This window comes from Pelmatolapia mariae, linkage group LG8 (genome assembly GCF_036321145.2).
Source record: "Pelmatolapia mariae isolate MD_Pm_ZW linkage group LG8, Pm_UMD_F_2, whole genome shotgun sequence".
Taxonomy (NCBI): Eukaryota; Metazoa; Chordata; class Actinopteri; order Cichliformes; family Cichlidae; genus Pelmatolapia; species Pelmatolapia mariae.
Window position 1 is genome coordinate 13,199,978 of NC_086234.1, and position 17,541 is coordinate 13,217,518.

Here is a 17,541-nt window from a genome sequence, read left to right on the forward strand (position 1 = left end):
GATCCAAGTGCTCCCTAGATTACGTAATAGATCCTCATCATATGTCCTAAAAAGGGAAATATGTGTCTACTGTTTGAGAGGGGAGTGCGATTCCAGTAGCTGTGAATTAACTAGTCGGGCTTTCGGCCCCGCTGGCCCAGAAATCGGAGCTGTGGAGATCAGATTACAAACCCTTCCCAAAACAAACAGTATACTCCGCAGGGCACTCCGAAATTATCCACAAAGTAAAGAAGCTGTAAATAAATGGTAATAAAGCACTTTTAGACACTATTTTCTAACCTACTTATCAATGACTGACTGATATATAACAGGCTCTGTGAGTATACATCTCAATTTAAATAAAGGACACCCTAAACACTACTTTACCAATTTGCAGTGAGCCATAGTATCTGGCTGAAAAACTATTTTCCCTTATCAGAAATAACATCCGACATACTGAACTGTTTACAAACCCAGCTCTGTCAGTGGCTGGACATGGCACATTTTTTTTCAATTCCTTCTCACCCTCAACCTCACATCCTGAAATAACAATATTTGAGGACTGAAAACCAACTGCCAAGCAAACCAGCTAAGGAATTCCCACAGATTCCCCAGAGAGGCTACAAGGCAGCAGCCCATTGCCTAAAAAGGAAGAGTCCAAAAAGAAAGAATCAAGGAAGTTACTCTGTTTGAACCACTGTGTAAACATACAAGGGATTGATATGCTTTCCTTCTGTGTAAGGAGTTGTCATACCAAATGTCAATAAAGAGATCCCGATTTGAACATTTTAACTTTATGTTTGACTATCGTGACACAACCTATTTTATTATTATTGTTATTATTATTCTATAATGTACAATTATTTAAAGAAATAATAATCAAAAGAGACCAAAAGGACCACCTCTGGAGGACTGCATCCTGAATATAGACTTCAAAGATGGCCTGCTGTTTCCTATGCTCTCCGATTACTAATAACGTCATCCTGTGCGTGCATGCTGGAATGTGCTCATGATGGGTGGTCTACCTTCTGCTGTCCTGCTACTCTATAGATACCTGAGCCCTGCTGCTGCATGGTGTTTAAGGGGATTGCAATCGTAAAGATCATAAATGTCCAGACTGCACATTGCAGGAAATATAGAGAGAGATCGTTTTGCTATATATAGATGTTTTGTCAAAAATAACCCAAATCGTTTTAATTATGATTTACTTTGACAATCCACTGGCTTCAGCATGGCCTTGCTGTTTGTTGTGGGATGCCTTTTTAATAATACCTGGGCGCCATCTTCTGGCTCAAATAATTAAATGCAGTCAGTGCATTGGAATTTAATATAACTCTTGAGCACTTAAACAGAACATAGCCATTACAAAATACACCCGTATTACTATTTTATAGCAAGTCAAATGATCTGAGTATGTATATTTTTAATAAACAATAAATAATGAAAGCATACTTTAGTCCCACTTAGCAGAAAGTCCAAGGAAAAGCAATCCTTATTTTGTCCATAATTCAAAAACATTTGTTTTTTGACCTATGCAAAGGTGAACCGATATCAACAGCAGCATCAAGACACAAGTTAAGTCTAAGAACACCTTTCCCAAAAATGTGGATGGATGAGAGTGAATGTGATGAACTGGTTGATATCTACATGTGTGTTTCTCAGCATGGAAATGTGAACCAATGAACATATATAACTGCTTAAATAAAAAATGCTTGATGATTCATATGTATGTCCTTGTATTAATTATCAATTTTGAATCCAATAAACTTCCAGACATTTCCTCCAAAACCACTATCATCTCCTTTTTTTCATCAGTCCTTCATGTTAAAAGCTGACCTTAAAGCATGAAGACAAACATGACCTGCTAAACATAAACATGTTAGAAATGTGGGAATGGATATGTGAAGGTAACACATGTTGTAATTTTTGAAAAGACCACATGAGGGCACTAAAGTCTGCAAATGAATGAGAAATCGTGAGGTAGTTGTTGGAGAAAACTCTACAATGTCAGAGGGCAGAAGTTGTGGTATTTATAAGAATGCATCCATTTTTTTTAAAGACTTTGATGATTTTTTTTAGTGAATCCTGGTTGATTGTTTGTTGACTTCTTGTGCTATGTGCTCGCAACAACAATTTTTTTCTCATGCGATCTCCCTGGACCAAATTTCATATGAAGAATTTAAAAACACAAAATGTTATCAGTAAAACTGAGTTTGTGTATTTCTGAGTTAATGGTCATCCCTCTGATTTAGTGTGTTGTGTCATGAGCTAGAGAGACTCAGCAAGAAAGCGCTGCTTGAGGTGTGTGACTCAGAGCCATTGTCATGTCCCGAGAAAATGGTGCCATCAAAATGCAGAGGGGACTCACAAAATGATTCTCTGCTTATATTACTCCAATGAAAGTCAAGTCTCACTTTACAATTGTTCCATTTTCATACATGTTATAATTCAGCCACGTGTATGCAGTCACGTTTATGCAGCTCGCATCAATGTGACACGGTTTGTTTTGTAGTTAAATCAGGTGGTTAATTGGTAGCAGAATAGTTGATTTTCTGTGTATGTTGGACAGACTGTATCGGAAAATCACATGCATCATGTTTGTGGGTTATTAAGATACGTGGAGCATTCTGGATGCTGTTCTTCATGCCACTGCTACATCTATTGGAAAACTAAAGCTATATTTGGCATATTTCAATCCGCATTTTGTCACATGTCATAATTTAACACATGTGGAAATGTAAAAGCTTGACTAGATTTTAAAATAAACATTCTGGGTTTTTAAGCACTGCATTTCTAATACTTAAATGCAACACATTTACAAAAGATACACCATGCACAGCACAGCAAACAGCTTAACAGCTTAAACACCGAGCACCAAGGCTTAACACTGGCTATTATGTAAGCTACCATATGAACACAGCAGGTTTATGTGGTATGGAGGACTTGAACTATTAAGCAAATGAGGCATACATACATTTTTTAGCAGACTGGGGAGGTCAGGTAATATCACCTCACAGGACAAAGAGACAGTGAACTGAAATCATATTGTTTCCATGTAATTAGAATGTGCTACTGTTTTAGTGTTTTAGGCCATTGTGGGCCAATATTTGAATATTTGAAGTGTCTTTTTTTAAATATATGCATAATAATGGATTACCTATATTCTTTTTATATATTCCAGTATTAGCCAGTAGTAGCTACACTTACAGTGTGACTGCACACGCAGATATATTCAGGGATAAGCTTGCAGCCCCATGTAAGGAGGAAGAGACAGTGAAAAAGACATTTGACCCAGCTGCACTGAGACAGCAAATATACAGTCAGTAAAGACATGAACCCATCAGAATGTGATTTCGGGGCAGTTCTCTGGGTATGTGACATTTGGCCTGAACAAATAAATGGAAACACCTACATCTGCTGCAGGATGGTTTCCCAAAACAGTATTTAGTGTTTAATTCAAAGGATGTAAACAGAGTTATCCACAAACTGAAAGAAACATAAACCTTCATGATATATATAATTATAATATAGTGACATGTTGTGACTAAAACAGTTTGGAGTTTCTCATCATGTAAAGATAATATGTTGAAAACTATGTTAAAAATTAGTAACAGTAGTAACAGTGACAATAGCATTTTTTCTGTTAAATTTTACAAAATTGTTTATAAACAAATGAAAAAAATTGCAAACATAAATATATGTAACATATATTATATTGTTACATATAACACATGTAACAGCTGAGGTAAAATAACATGAAAAAAAATGTAAATTACCTTTTTATTTAAGATTCCACATAAAAGACTATAAAAACAAAGTTGCAAATTTAACACCCTATGCAGTGTTTATTTAGATAAAACTGTTAAGTTCTAGTCAAAATACAGTTTTTATTATTGAAAACAGCTATAATTACTGTTCATTACTGTAATTTCACAGATTTTATTTTTAGTAGTTCTGTATCTTTTTTTAAATTATTAATTTAGAGAAAAGTAAAGCTAGAAATGCATATTCTGTACAGATTTTTTCTTAAGGTTTAAAAAAGGAAAAAATATTACTAATAAAAGCAATTATTTTATGTTTTTAAGCCTGATTATTTATATTACAGTAATGCTTGACCATAACATTTGGTAATTTAATTGTTCTTTCACGTGGAAATACTTTTAATTTACCATAAAACATCGAGTTCTCATGTAAGTTAATGCTACAAACTCAAGTTTAAGTATGTAAAATGTAATTTTACGGGATGATAAACTTACGTTATTTTGTGGGCTCAGAGTGATGGTGTCTCAGTCATTTAAATCTCAGCTAAAAAAATTTTTTTTTAAATAAAAGTGAATCAAATGGCAAACTGGAAAAACAAGCTTCAAATTGGTGAAAACACAAAATAATGCACAAAGAAAACAGCATCAAATAACCAAACAAGCGTCTGAGTTAGGCCATCATGTGCCACCCGAGCTAGTTTAATGTGGCTTGGCACTGATTCTCCGTGACACTGAACCACACTGGAGGGATGAACATCAAATTCTTCCAAATTCTTCCCTCGTTTGTCAAGCTGTTGGAGAGCACTGTCTAACATACTGATCCAAAAATCCCCACACAGTATATGTGGCCATACATACAATTCAGATCACTTTCATTTGTGCCTGAAATGGCCAAAATCAGTTTTCCTGTAGGGGGACTGGGCTCAGCTTTAGAGAAGGAATGAGACATCTGGAGGGAGATTAGAGCAGAGCTGCTACTTTGCATTAAAGCAGCCAGCATTGATGGACTGAACAGTCTTTGGAGGTTTTTAGGGTCCATTCAACTAGAAGAACACTACAGAGTATGATATAGTATTCAGAAATTGCATCCCTGAATAGCTACATCTCTACTCAGGGAACACCTCTGGATTGCCTGAGAGGAGGTGAAAAACAATGCTGGTGGGAAAGACCTGTGGATTATTAGAAGAATCAGGAGAGTGCTGCTCAAATCACAAAGACATACACAGTGGGGGAAAAAAGGATGATCTCCTTTTAATGTCAGAGCTGATGCAGACTTCATTGCAATGATTTTGCTGTCAAAGTACATATGTCATTTTTCTCTACTTATGTCTGTTGAAGCGATGCTGCCAAAGCTCTAGGCTTCAGTAATTACATTTAAGAGTCAAAACTCACTACAGCTATTAGACATTTTAAGGCTAATCTTAAAACAGAGCAAATTTATTTACTTACAAGATTCTGAACCTTATGTTTTAAAATTAGTCTGAAGATCATAGCTTGACTGAATACAGGTACCTGGAATTAGTCCATTATGGAAGAGCTCCAACTGATTGCACTGGATTTAAAATGAGGAAAAACACCTGTGCACAAAATCTGTGCCAATAATTTGACATCACTTGCACACCTGGTGGATAGAAATGTCAGCGGTAACGCATAAATGATCTTATTTTAATTTTTCAAGCAAAATGTATTTCTCTTTATGATGATATGTTCTTGTTCTGTATACATCCCGCAGCTTTTTCCTGTTTCTCTGGCTTTACACATCTGCCAGTTGGAAAGTGCCCTCCTCAGCCCTGACTCAAATGGTGGCTCACTCTCTCCACCCCTCTCTTCTCTTTTTTTCCCCTCTCAAGCTGTCTCACTCTCTCCCTCCGCCTCTCCTCTTACTCTCTCTCCTCACTCTCTCAGTCTCGCTCTTCACTTGATCACTTTGGTCCCTTGCTCCTCTCCCTCTCCCTTACTCCTACACAGCTCTGTCACACACTTATTCCGGCTCTCCCTGGGCACCATTTCCACTATCGGGGATCCTCATTGTATCTGCGTTTTGCCAGGTGGACGCACTCCCCGCAGTCACCATTTCCACCCCGGAGAGTTCCACGCTGGCAGCGCAGCCCCTTCCCAGGCTGAGCATCGGGCGGAAGACCCTGGTGGCAGCTGCTGTGGGGGTCATGCTGGTCCTGGTTCTGGTCGTCCTCATCCCTGTGTTGGTCAGCTCTGTTGGCACAGGTGGTATAGATGACAGCACGAGCCACTACGAGATGCTGGGCACCTGCCGCATGGTTTGTGACCCATTTCCCAGCACGGGCACCACGGGTCAAGGTGTGCACACGGGCACAGATACAGCGCCTACAGTCTTACAGGTGGAAAACGAGGACGATCTGAGTGATCACAGCATCGGTCCACCGCTGCCCACATACAGTGCTCACGGCCCGCAAGGGAAACCAGGACGTCCCGGCAAGCCCGGACCCCCGGGTCCACCTGGAGAGCCAGGACCACCAGGACCTAAAGGACCACCCGGAGATGCTGTGGACATTGTACGGACAGGGATTCTAGGTTTAGGGGGTAAAGGGGCAGTTAGTACAACTACATACAATACCACTCCTCGGGTGGCTTTTTATGCAGGACTACGAAACCCTCAAGAAGGTTATGATATACTGCGCTTTGATGACGTGGTGACTAACATTGGTGGTAACTATGAAGGCGCAACGGGCAAATTCACCTGTAAGATCCCTGGCACCTACTTTTTCACCTACAATGTGCTGATGAGAGGAGGAGACGGCACTAGCATGTGGGCTGACCTGATCAAAAATGGCCTGGTGGGTATGCCTTTGAATTTATCACCTTGTGTTTAAAGCCCCAATTAATCATTTAAAAATGTGTAAAGGTAAAATTTGTAAAAGAAAAAAAAAGTATTATTACTGGGATGAACCCACATCAAAATGCTCAAGGAAGAGTGTTACCAGTATGCTGGCAGACTAAATTGAGTAGTCGAGCATTCATGTGTATAGTGATTTAGCTCTGATTTAGTCTGGTGTTACAGTCCAGTATAATGACAACACATAGTGGCATGTTGCCAGATTGTGTATCTGTGATTATTACACATCCAATGATGTACAAGCTGAAGTGAGTGGAAGGAGGACAGCACTATCTCCACTCTGCACACTTCAAAACACAGCCCGGGGTAGTGGCTAGTTCAAAGCTGGTGCCCTTTGAAATACAACAAACTTCATGGATGCAATGATGTGCTGGTAAACGTTATCAGACAGCCCGTCAGGCGAATGCGTTTCAGTATCCAGTGATGATATTTGCTATATTCATGGCTAATTTTGTAATGTTTTTAAGGCCCCTGGGTGATGACACCTTGCACATCTGAACCTTAAAACTTTACTGCCAACACCACAGCCAGACTGCAGCAGGCTGCACTTAAGGTGGATGCAATAACACAAGCACATCTACATCATAACATACTTCAGCACAACAGTACAACAATTTTAGTTTCGATTCTTTAAAAGAAGTGTAGGTTCAGATTTATTTCCATACTTTTGATACAGAACATCAAATGCACTTTCACATGAATACAAGCTACACCACAATAAACACCTTTTGTGGCTATAATGGTTTGCATTATAAGCACAAAAGGTGTTTTTTTCTCAAGAAAAAAAACAAACTGAGACAACAAAACCACACCTGATGAACATACTGTAACCACAGTTTCAATGCAGACAGTTATTTAAGTTTCACAAATGCTGCAGTTGTTATAATGTCATCTTGTTATTGTAGGAAAGGGCTGCTACTCCTGTGTATCTGCTTTCTTTAGTGGGGATTGGAAAAGAGCCAGAAATTTAACATTTAACACATTTTATATACTCAGATAAACCATAACCTGCTTATGTACATGAATTCTATAAATGTCTATGCTTATGGCTGCACCACACTCACCACACAACCAGTTAAAGTCTGTATGTGGTGTACTCTGTTTCAAGAGAACAACAGTAATCATATAAGCATGGATTTGATTAAAGCAGCTGTAAAACAACCTAAACTGCAGAACCAATAGTATTCATTAATGTGAACCAGTTCATTTGAAGACAGAGAAGCTATTCCTACCATCAACGACAATAAAATATGATTGCTCATTGAGCTGGGGCTCAATAGGACAATTGGTATATCACTGTGGAATTAAAAACAAAAAGTCAATGACAGAAATGAACAATTAACAATTTATTTAGTACTACATGACACTAATTAGGCAAAAAGGGGGCACTTTCTTTTATCCATTATATTCAACATGATATATGGTAATAAACTGCTGTAAAGTAAAATGCCAGTCAGTTGTAGACACCGTGCTGCTGCTACATTGTAGCAGAGGGTGGAAGCCAAGAGAATTTATGCTGCATTGCTCACATGTATCAGAAATCCATCATCAAGCTGTCATGCTGTCGCTCAACATTTTTCAGAGCCCCACTGCCACTTGACATACAACCCTGGTTCCAAAAACACATAAAAACATTTATCCTTGTTTTACCTTTGATATCAGAAACAGGTTTTTAAAAAGTTGGAGAAGGGGCATGTTTATCAGTCTGTCTTTTGTTCAGATATGTCTATGAAGGTTCTCAGTCATCCAGGTCATCGTAGTTTAAGGAGCTTGGAAAGAAAAGCGTCTGGACTCCTTTAAGTTTCCTTGAAGACATTTCACCTCTCATCCGAGAAGCTTCTTCAGTTCTAAGAGCAATTGGTGGAGAGTCCCAGATTTTAAGCCCTATGTTAGTGTACCCAAGAGGGTCATGGACCCCCTATTGATTCTCTACCTAATCACACGAGCCAAGGTGTGAAAAGGTGTGGGTCACAATCAGCCAAGGTTTCAGGTGAACCCATTGTGAAACCTAGCCCCACCCTATCATGTGATATACTGAGGTCAAAAGCCCCAGGATGTGAGTGGGTGTTAAGGCGTCTGGGAAGGGATCTCAAAACTGGATTATAGATAGCAGACAGATCTGTTGAAAGATGGTAATTCACAGTGGACATGCATGGCTTCTTTGACTCCTCTTTCGAACTATCTGTTTTCTCTGTCCAAAATGTGAACATCGGCATCCTCGAAAGGGTGACCTTTGTCCTTTAGCTGTATCTAAGGGACCTTTTTCCTGATTTGAAAGCGGAGTGAAAGAAGCTATTTATGTCCACTGTGAAAGACTATTACTGTAAAAATACTTTAAAAATACAATATCACCAGATAGATACTTCAGAAAATACAATACTATGTTTTTAAAAAGCTGTTTTGGTTTATATTTTACACAGTGTCCCAAATATTTTCAGAAACACTGTTCTTCAGTTTTGTACTCCATCTACATTAATTAGAGTTTCATGTTCTTATGGCTTTAACTGCATTTAAAACTTTCTACCACAATCTGGTTGAAGAAAGAATTACACTTCTTTAGCTCGTCTGGTGAAGTTGGAGCATAACAGCCAATCTGGCAACCCAGCTCATTACACATTAGCTAAAGCTTAGGAGGGATCTGTCCTTGAGGGGCTAAGTGTACAAGCAGTTTCTATTTTTTTTTTAAACCACAGACATGCAACGAGATTTGGGTGTGATGTTCAATATCGCAGTAATTACCTCTCTTCACCCAGTGACACTTATGTTCGGGAAAACATGACATTTTCAGTGCACCACTCAGAGAAAGGTGGATGTAAGAGAAGAACACGAGACAAAGGGATAGTACGCACTGCCATCCTTCCTCAGAGGCAGGCTGACTCAACCCTGACCCTCTCAGCTGAGTCATAAGAGAAGAACAAGATATTCACCACAGGGATAAAGCTTACACATGTCAAAGTCTCTTAAAAAACCCTCTTCTATTAAAAAAAGTGCACATATAAATATAAACATAATCAGAGCAGTAACACGCCAGCAACTGAAACAGGAAGTCATTTGATATTTAAAAAATAAAAGCATCTGTTTCAATACCTTCATTGACTTTAGTCATGTCATCTTAAGGGATTTTATTAATTATAACTTATGACATTCAATTAAAATTACTAAAACATTCTTAGGCATTTATATTTCTTCACTTCCTCTTTCCTCGGTTCTGTGCGTGTGTGTGTCATATTCCAGGTCAGGGCCAGTGCCATTGCCCAGGACCAGGACCAGAGTTATGACTATGCCAGCAACAGTGTCATACTTCATCTGGATGCAGGTGATGAAGTTTTCATAAAGCTGGATGGGGGAAAGGCTCATGGGGGCAACAGCAACAAGTACAGCACCTTCTCAGGGTTTATTCTCTATGCCGACTGAAGACTGGACGGGACAAGGGGTGAACGGTCACAGCCAGCAGACGATCACTTTCTGATGTGGAGTAAGATTAATGTTGCCCACAGCCACTGATCCACAGCTAGATATTTAAGATCAGCATTAATATGGTAATAATAGCTGTGGATTTGTGGCTATCGGTTAACTGTCATGCCCACATGCCATTGTATACAGGGTGCCTATGCTGCTATTCTGATGGACACGAGCAACGTAACAGTGTCAGTCACTGCCATGTGTCATATTGAGATACGGTAACAACTCTGACAGTGCAGAAGCTTTGCCATCATTTTTGAGCTGTCATTTAAAATTTAAGTCTGAAAATCCCACAGTCGTGGTGACTACAGTGTTTGTAAATGTGCTGTTTGGATTTATGCTGCGATTCTGTTTCTTTCTCATGCTCTTTGTATTATACAGTGTTGTGCATCAGTGACTGAAGAATCATATGTTGTCACAAGAAATGATAATTTGTCATAAACTGGATGCCACAATGAGATTTTGGTGCTTGAAAGGCCGCCAGTGTCACAAAATGTATCGTGTCGCATATCATATCAGCTCATTATATTTAATGTTAGTGTATAAAATGTAAATTTGATATTGAATCTTAATGTCTGAACACAGGAAGAGTAGTTTCAGCACTGCACACACTGTATTTCCTATTGTGTGTCCTTAAAAACAGCTAAACTGTTAATAGATAGTTGTACAATTTTACCACGTAGCGGTTAAAGTGCTTGCTCGTAAAGCTTTATTTATTTAATTCATGCATGCAACGCCTGCTAAAATGTTAAAAATAGTGATTTTAAACAAAGTTTAAATAGCTACATGTAGGAAGCATTTACCGCTGTTGCTTTTCATTTTAATGTCCATGGTTTTTCATTAAAAGTTCAATTTCTTTTGCATTTCCTCACATATTATGTGGTTAATATCACTCAGCTCATCTACTTTTTGATAAGCCGTTCTGATCTCTCCCTTTTCGGCGAAACCAGCCTTTATTCTTCCAAATGTTACACACAAGAGAGCCACGCAAGCGCAGCGAGAGGCAATCAATGCAGAGACGATCACTGTGGGGGAAAGGAGGGGAAATCACAGCTGTGTTAAATGCCAAATGAAGCAGGAGATGATTGTGTTTCACAATCAAAGGAGGGATGCGTTTCTTCCTCTAATGGGTGTGGAGACGCTGAGATATGGCGGGAAAGAAAAAAACAGACAGGGGGACGGGTGTTAGAACGTATCATGACGAAGCTTAGATCAGCGTCGCGAAGTAATCCAGGGCAAATTAGCCTCTGCTGTGACACAAGTGTCACGGACAAGAAAATAGCTTCGAGGCCCAAACTGTAAAAACCAATACCCTCTTTTCTTTTTGTTTTCTTTTCTGAAGAGCCACTTTGATATTACAAAAGTCGCCTTTGACACGGGCAACAAAACTGCCTCTAGGTTAAGAAGTTTCGAATTTAAGCAAAAGTTGATATAATTGTAAAAACCCTTAAATAGCACAGAAAGAAGAATTAAAAATTTAAATCAGAGTCTCTTCCACCCATCATATATGGTTGCTAGAAGGAGCTTTACTTAGGAGGAGATAATGAATGCCTAGCGAGCCAGTGGGTGCCGTGTTTCTCGGTTCCTACCCAGGCAGCACCATTTAGCCTAAACCAAAAGGTTATACCTGAGACTATCACCCACTGTGATGATACGGTAAGGCTGTGATAGGCTTCTTTGCCTCCAGAATATCCTCTCTGATTGGTATGATAGCATGGTTTTGATTAAAATGATAGAAAAAAACCTGATTGCCACACTGAGTTGTGTTTTCCTAAGCCAGGAAGCTCTCTGGGCTAAACTTAAGCATGTCTTAAGACGGGAAAATTCCTCCAGACACAATTAGGACTGAAGGTCCATACATAAGCAGAGGTCACCCGAGCCACGGGGCAGTTGAGCACTAGCTCAGGCTGTTTTCTTCTTGCAGGGTGCATGAGCACACAGTCAAATTAGAGACTTCATGTCACAATGTCAAAGGCAAACGCCCCCGGTCTGCGAGAAACAGCTTTCACTGCTAAAACCATCAGAACTGAGCACTGCTTTAGAGTCGGCAACATCTGTACTTTCCTGACATCCTCGGGGGAAAAGGACTAACTCACAGAAACCATTTTTACATAGAAACGCTTAAGAGAGCACAAACATGGCATTGAACTGAAGGTTCAGCAGCATTTGTTGCTTCAACATGAGCAAAGAGAGCTAAAGGGGGGAAAATGCACCTGAGAACACTGGCAGGCGGTTTGTTTCTGCTCACTCTTTCTGCTTTTGTTCCCAGAACGTAAGTGAAGGTATCATGTTGGCAAATACGACAAAGTGTTGCATCATACTGAATGGATATAAATGAATGTCTTGTTTGGCTAGACTCCCATGCTCTTTTAAGTCATTTATTGAGGTCACAGTCTCTCGCTGGCAACCAGAATCATCTGGAAACCTCTGCAGCGTCTCTACAGCGTCCTCATCTTACAAATGAATGATCTTCTTTCCAGCTTCTGCGATTTTCCAAGAACCACAGATGTTCTCTTCAAGGGGTTTTTAATGGTGGTTTTACCTGAACAAGACACCGACATGTAAGAGGAGAATAGCACAAGGACACTCTGGGAGCCGGTGTTGTAATTCTGTAAATCTGGACTATACACACAGTTTAAATCTTAGACTCACATTTCATCTCACGCTCTCCCGAACTTTCAGCAGGTCCGAGGTTTGAAAGATAAGCACTGTGCTGAGAAGTGCGTTAAGCTGCTTTTTGTTGACGCAAGCGCCGCTTCTTGGACTGGGCTGTGGGGATATTTTGAGATTTTTTTTTACTGTGGCTGCTGTGGCACTTAGAAGAAGAAGGATTTTAAAGATTAAGTCTCTGCTACAGACTTGTTTTAATTTAGGTAATCTTTAGCCTATGCAAACGTAACTGTAGGAAACGTTTGATTCATTTACTCAGCCCGACTCCCTATCAGTAAACTGACATGGCTTCAATGTGACATTTGCAGGGGCCAGTTGGTGAGGCATATCAGGCTGCTGCAGCGTGCGTGTGCATGTTTCTGGGATCATTTGTGTGTGTGTGTGTGTGTGTGTGTGTCCTTGCATGTGTTTTTAAGTCTCCGTGAGACAGGACAATGCTAGGCTTGGAGAAAACCGCCTCCTCTGAAATGTTTGAAGTGACATTAATGAGCCCTTGGTGTTGTTATCTTGAACATCCTCACTTATCTCACTGGGGGAGAACCAAATTTAAATGTTGAGCTAAATTGCCTTTTATTCTCCTGTGCACTTCCTCCCACACCAATGTGCCCACACCGACGTGTTGTGCGAGTTGCACACAAAAAAATTCTTAGGTATTTGTATTATTTGGGTTTGACAAAGTAGTTTTCAAAATCTACACTTCACTGAACAAGTTGCACACAATAAGGGTTCTCAAAAGAGAAAAAGACCATAATACGGCCTGTTATCTTACTTTTGCAGTATCTATACAAGTACAGTAGAAGTACGCTTTCTAACAATGCGTTGCTTTTCATTTCCTTTCAGCCCAAAAAGCATTTTTCCTCAGAAAACACCATTATAAACTATTCACAGGGCACCACCGACTGTAAACAAGGTTGCTTTTCGCTCTTTTTTTTTCTTGTGCATTTGCAGTGTGCTGCTCAATGTGAAAGCAAGCCTGGACGATAGAAAGCTTTCTTGGCTTTGGCACCAGGAGGGTGGGTGCTATCGTTCTGTCCAAAATCCAGTTCTACTTTTGCTTGCAGAATGTTTTCAAGCTTTCAGTAACAACCCGATGGTTATCCGGTAAAAACTCTTTCCGTGTAAACCCTCTGAGTTTACCACCACACAGGCCAGACACCGGTGGCAATTAAGACGTGTCACTAGGTAAGTAAACAGCGTGGGCTGTGCCACATGTCCATCCATGTAACAGCTATGGAGACACACCATTAAAAACCAAAAATGTCAGCCTCCTGGTGCAGAAGAAGGAAATGTCATGGCCTCATCAATGTCAAGTTCGGCTTTACAGTCATGTGGGTTAGAAGTTCAATAAAATTCGCGTGATCTGGCACTTTTTGCCTTAAAACAAAGAGAACGCATCACAGGCCTAAAAAGAAAATGAGGATTATATTGCTCGATCAGCCTTTAAGTAACCTGATTGCATGTGGAGAGCAGCTGTCACTGAGAAGGGTGGCATGAGATGGTGCGAGTTGACAACAACAAAAGTGACATATTTCACAAACAGCGAAAAAACAGCAGTGTATAATCAGTACAAAAATTTACAAGATATAATTCTGGGAAAGATTCAAATCTGCCTGCAGCTGGGCTAAAAATGGGTGTCTCTTCGATCCTGTCTCGCTGCCTGTCAATAACCACTGACACTGAACAGAGTCTCGCCAGCTGCTCTGCCATCCTCTCCAGATGTGTGATCTCAAGGGTCACCACAAGCTTGTACATATCACACTGGATACTAAAAATAAACAGGAAAGGCTACTTGTACACTAGCTGCACTCCTCGCTTCGGGCTACAATCAGAAATACAGCAAACTTCTTGCACATCTTTGGAATATAGCAATAAGAGTTTGCAAACATGCCAGATTCATTGCTTCTTTATGCAGCTGCCAGCATGCTTATGGAGAAATAACATGACAACTCAGTAAAGAGAATGTCCTCAAAGACAAAAAAAAAGACAAAAGGCACGATTACAAGAAAGCAGATGATGGTGATTGAGCTTTGTGAGACCTTTAATTTTGCTTTTGCTGTGAAAAGAACAATGTCCTCATCACTTCCTGCACTTTTCTCAGGTTTATCGTAGAAACTATCTGAGAGCAAACATGCGAACTCTCCCACAGCAGTGTTTATAACATGCAAACAACTGAAAAAATAAAGTAACTAATATAAATTGTAATAAAAAATATGCAATACAGGCTCAAAATGAGGAAAGAACACTTATTTTTGAACTGTATGGACATGGACGTTGCATAGATTTCTATGTATGGAATAGCCTGTATATAAAAGATGGACTTGGCTTTCATGTCTGAATAGTGAAACCACTTTTGAAGTGTCTTAAAGAACAGATGTATGGAAGTCTTTAGAAAATAACCCTTCAGCGCACTTCATCTAAAACATAAGATTTTCCTAATAAGATGGTTTCAAAGTTTCTTACTAAACACAGCATAATGTTCACTTTGCATATTATGGCCTCCATTAGTGTGCAGAAGGACAGCAAATGAGGGTTTGCTTTACAGTGAATCCCCATTATTAACACACAAGCACGTGACACCTATAACTCTACTCTACTGAAGACTTGAGTCTTTAATAGAGGGTTCAGGGTTGCAGTCTGCCTGAGACTGTTTCCTTCATGTCTTTCCACTGTCCCATCTAACAAATATAATAAACACAAATACATTTAAAAAAAAGAAGCTGTGGCAGTAAAATGATCTGCTTGAGGCTTCAGAATTTGGACTCTGAAAACCAGTGGGTGGTTTTGGCAACGGCCACAACATCTTTTCCATATCCAATGCTGAAAAAGTTGAGACACTGTGTAAAATTTGTTACATAATTGTAAATTAAAATAAAAACGGGATGCAATGTTTTGCAAATGTCATATACTCATATTTTATTCACAATAGAACATATTGAACATATATGAAACTAAATGTACCGTTTAGAGAAAAATATGAGCTCATTTTGAATTTAATGGCAGCAACACAGCTCAAAGAAAGATGGGGAAATGGCAACAAAGGGCTGGAAAGGTAAGTCTTCCTCACAAGAAACAGCTAGAGGGACACTTTGCAACTAATTAGGTCAACTGGCAACAGGTCAGAAACATGATTGGGTGTAAAAACAAAAAAAAGAAAAAGAAAAAGAAAAGAAAAAAATGGGAACATCTTTTTGAATAGTTACAATTCATAGTTTTTCTCAGAATTAAGAATTTCACAAACACAGATGTGACTATAAAATAGCTTTTCAGAATCACAATATGGCTAGAATTAATAATAACAATGTGCAATGTTACTTAACTTATAAGAAAGTCGTAAGCAGGATAAAAGAACATAGTGCAGGATGGAGGACGGACATAGAGTGCATGCACAGAATCATCATGTTGCATTATAGTAGATTTGTATATATGGATGAAACCCCTCGTGCCAGTAATTCGTCGCGAGAACATGACAACATGCAAAGCTTCCCCCGCTTTCTTCCCCATCGTCATGCTTGATGTGGGGACTGTCCGCTGTGTCAGTGACTCAATACCAACGGCCTTGTTCCCTCATGGCCCTGACTGAGCCAGGCTAACGCGCAGGGACAGGTTGAGTCATGTGGCTGGAGACGCTCCGCTGGCGTGTTGCCTGTCTCTTCACCTCACCGCAATCTCGTGGATGCAGCCTGACAACAGGCTGCGTAAGCGCTGCGAGTGGGCCTTTCCTCAATATGACACTAGATGCCAGGGTTCAAGAACGCTGCAGCCGTTACGGTTTCTCAGGCCAGTTCTTTCTACCCGTTGGTGTCGAACTACATTTGCGGCTTTTGCAGTTAAGCAAGAGTGGAAGCAGCACTGGCTTTGTGGGTTTCCCGTATTCACTTTTTTGTCACGCTGCGTTTTATCAAAATCATCAGTTGATTCTTGGTATAGTTTTAAAAGGAAAATCTATTTATGATGTTTGATGTCATGTTCCAAGGATATATATTGCTGTTTTTGGTTTCTCCTGCTTTCAATGTTACCCCATCTCTCTCTCTCTCTGTTAGTTATTTGCCTCCTGTTTTTCTTTGTGCATTTGTTTTCTCACGTCTCGCTTTGGTTTTACTTCCAGGTTTTGTTCTGTTCCCTCCTTTGTGAAAATCTGACTTGATTAGTTTTATCTGCGACTGATTGTTTCCACACCTTCTTCTCACCTGACCACCAATCACCCCTTTGTATGTGTACATAATCCTTTGGCTTCTGCAGTTTTATTTCTTTTGAGATTTTGTTTATTTAGCCTGCCTGAGTAGTCTGCTTTTAGCATTATTTTTCCAGAAGTCATATCACAGAGAGCTTCAAATAAACTACAATATCTTTCCCTTGATTCATAACACCGCTAACAACAGTTTCCTTCTGCCTGGCAGCTCCGTATTCAACATCTTCTGTCCAATATAGCCGCTACTTCTCCTCCGCACATGTCAACGTCATCTCAGCCTTGCCTCTTTAACTTTGTCTCCAAACTGATCAACCTGAGCCGTCCCTTTGATACGTATTTATCTTCTCCATCCTTCACGCCTCCTGTCTTTTTATTAGTACCATTGCCTCCAAACCAAACATCATAGCAGGTCTTACTACCGTCTTGTAAAGCTTCTCTTTCACTCCTGCTGCCATCCTTCTATCACAAATGACCCCTGACACTCGTCTCCACCCTGCGCTCTCTTGCAGACTGTCTGTTGCTTTGGATGATTGACTTCAGGTACTTACACTCGTCCACCTTCACTACCTCATCTCTCGCAGCTTCACTGCTACACCCGTCTCTCTCTC

General features: G+C 39.9%; 1 protein-coding gene across 1 annotated transcript; it reads left to right on the forward strand.

The window, feature by feature from the left end:
- The first annotated feature begins 5,665 nt into the window (after positions 1 to 5,665).
- LOC134633834 (C1q-related factor-like) lies at positions 5,666 to 11,997 on the forward strand. The gene is made up of 2 exons (XM_063482923.1): positions 5,666 to 6,553; positions 9,847 to 11,997. Exons 1-2 carry the CDS (start codon positions 5,906 to 5,908, stop codon positions 10,024 to 10,026), a joined length of 828 nt encoding a protein of 275 aa, XP_063338993.1. The 5' UTR covers positions 5,666 to 5,905; the 3' UTR covers positions 10,027 to 11,997.
- Positions 11,998 to 17,541: the final 5,544 nt, after the last annotated feature.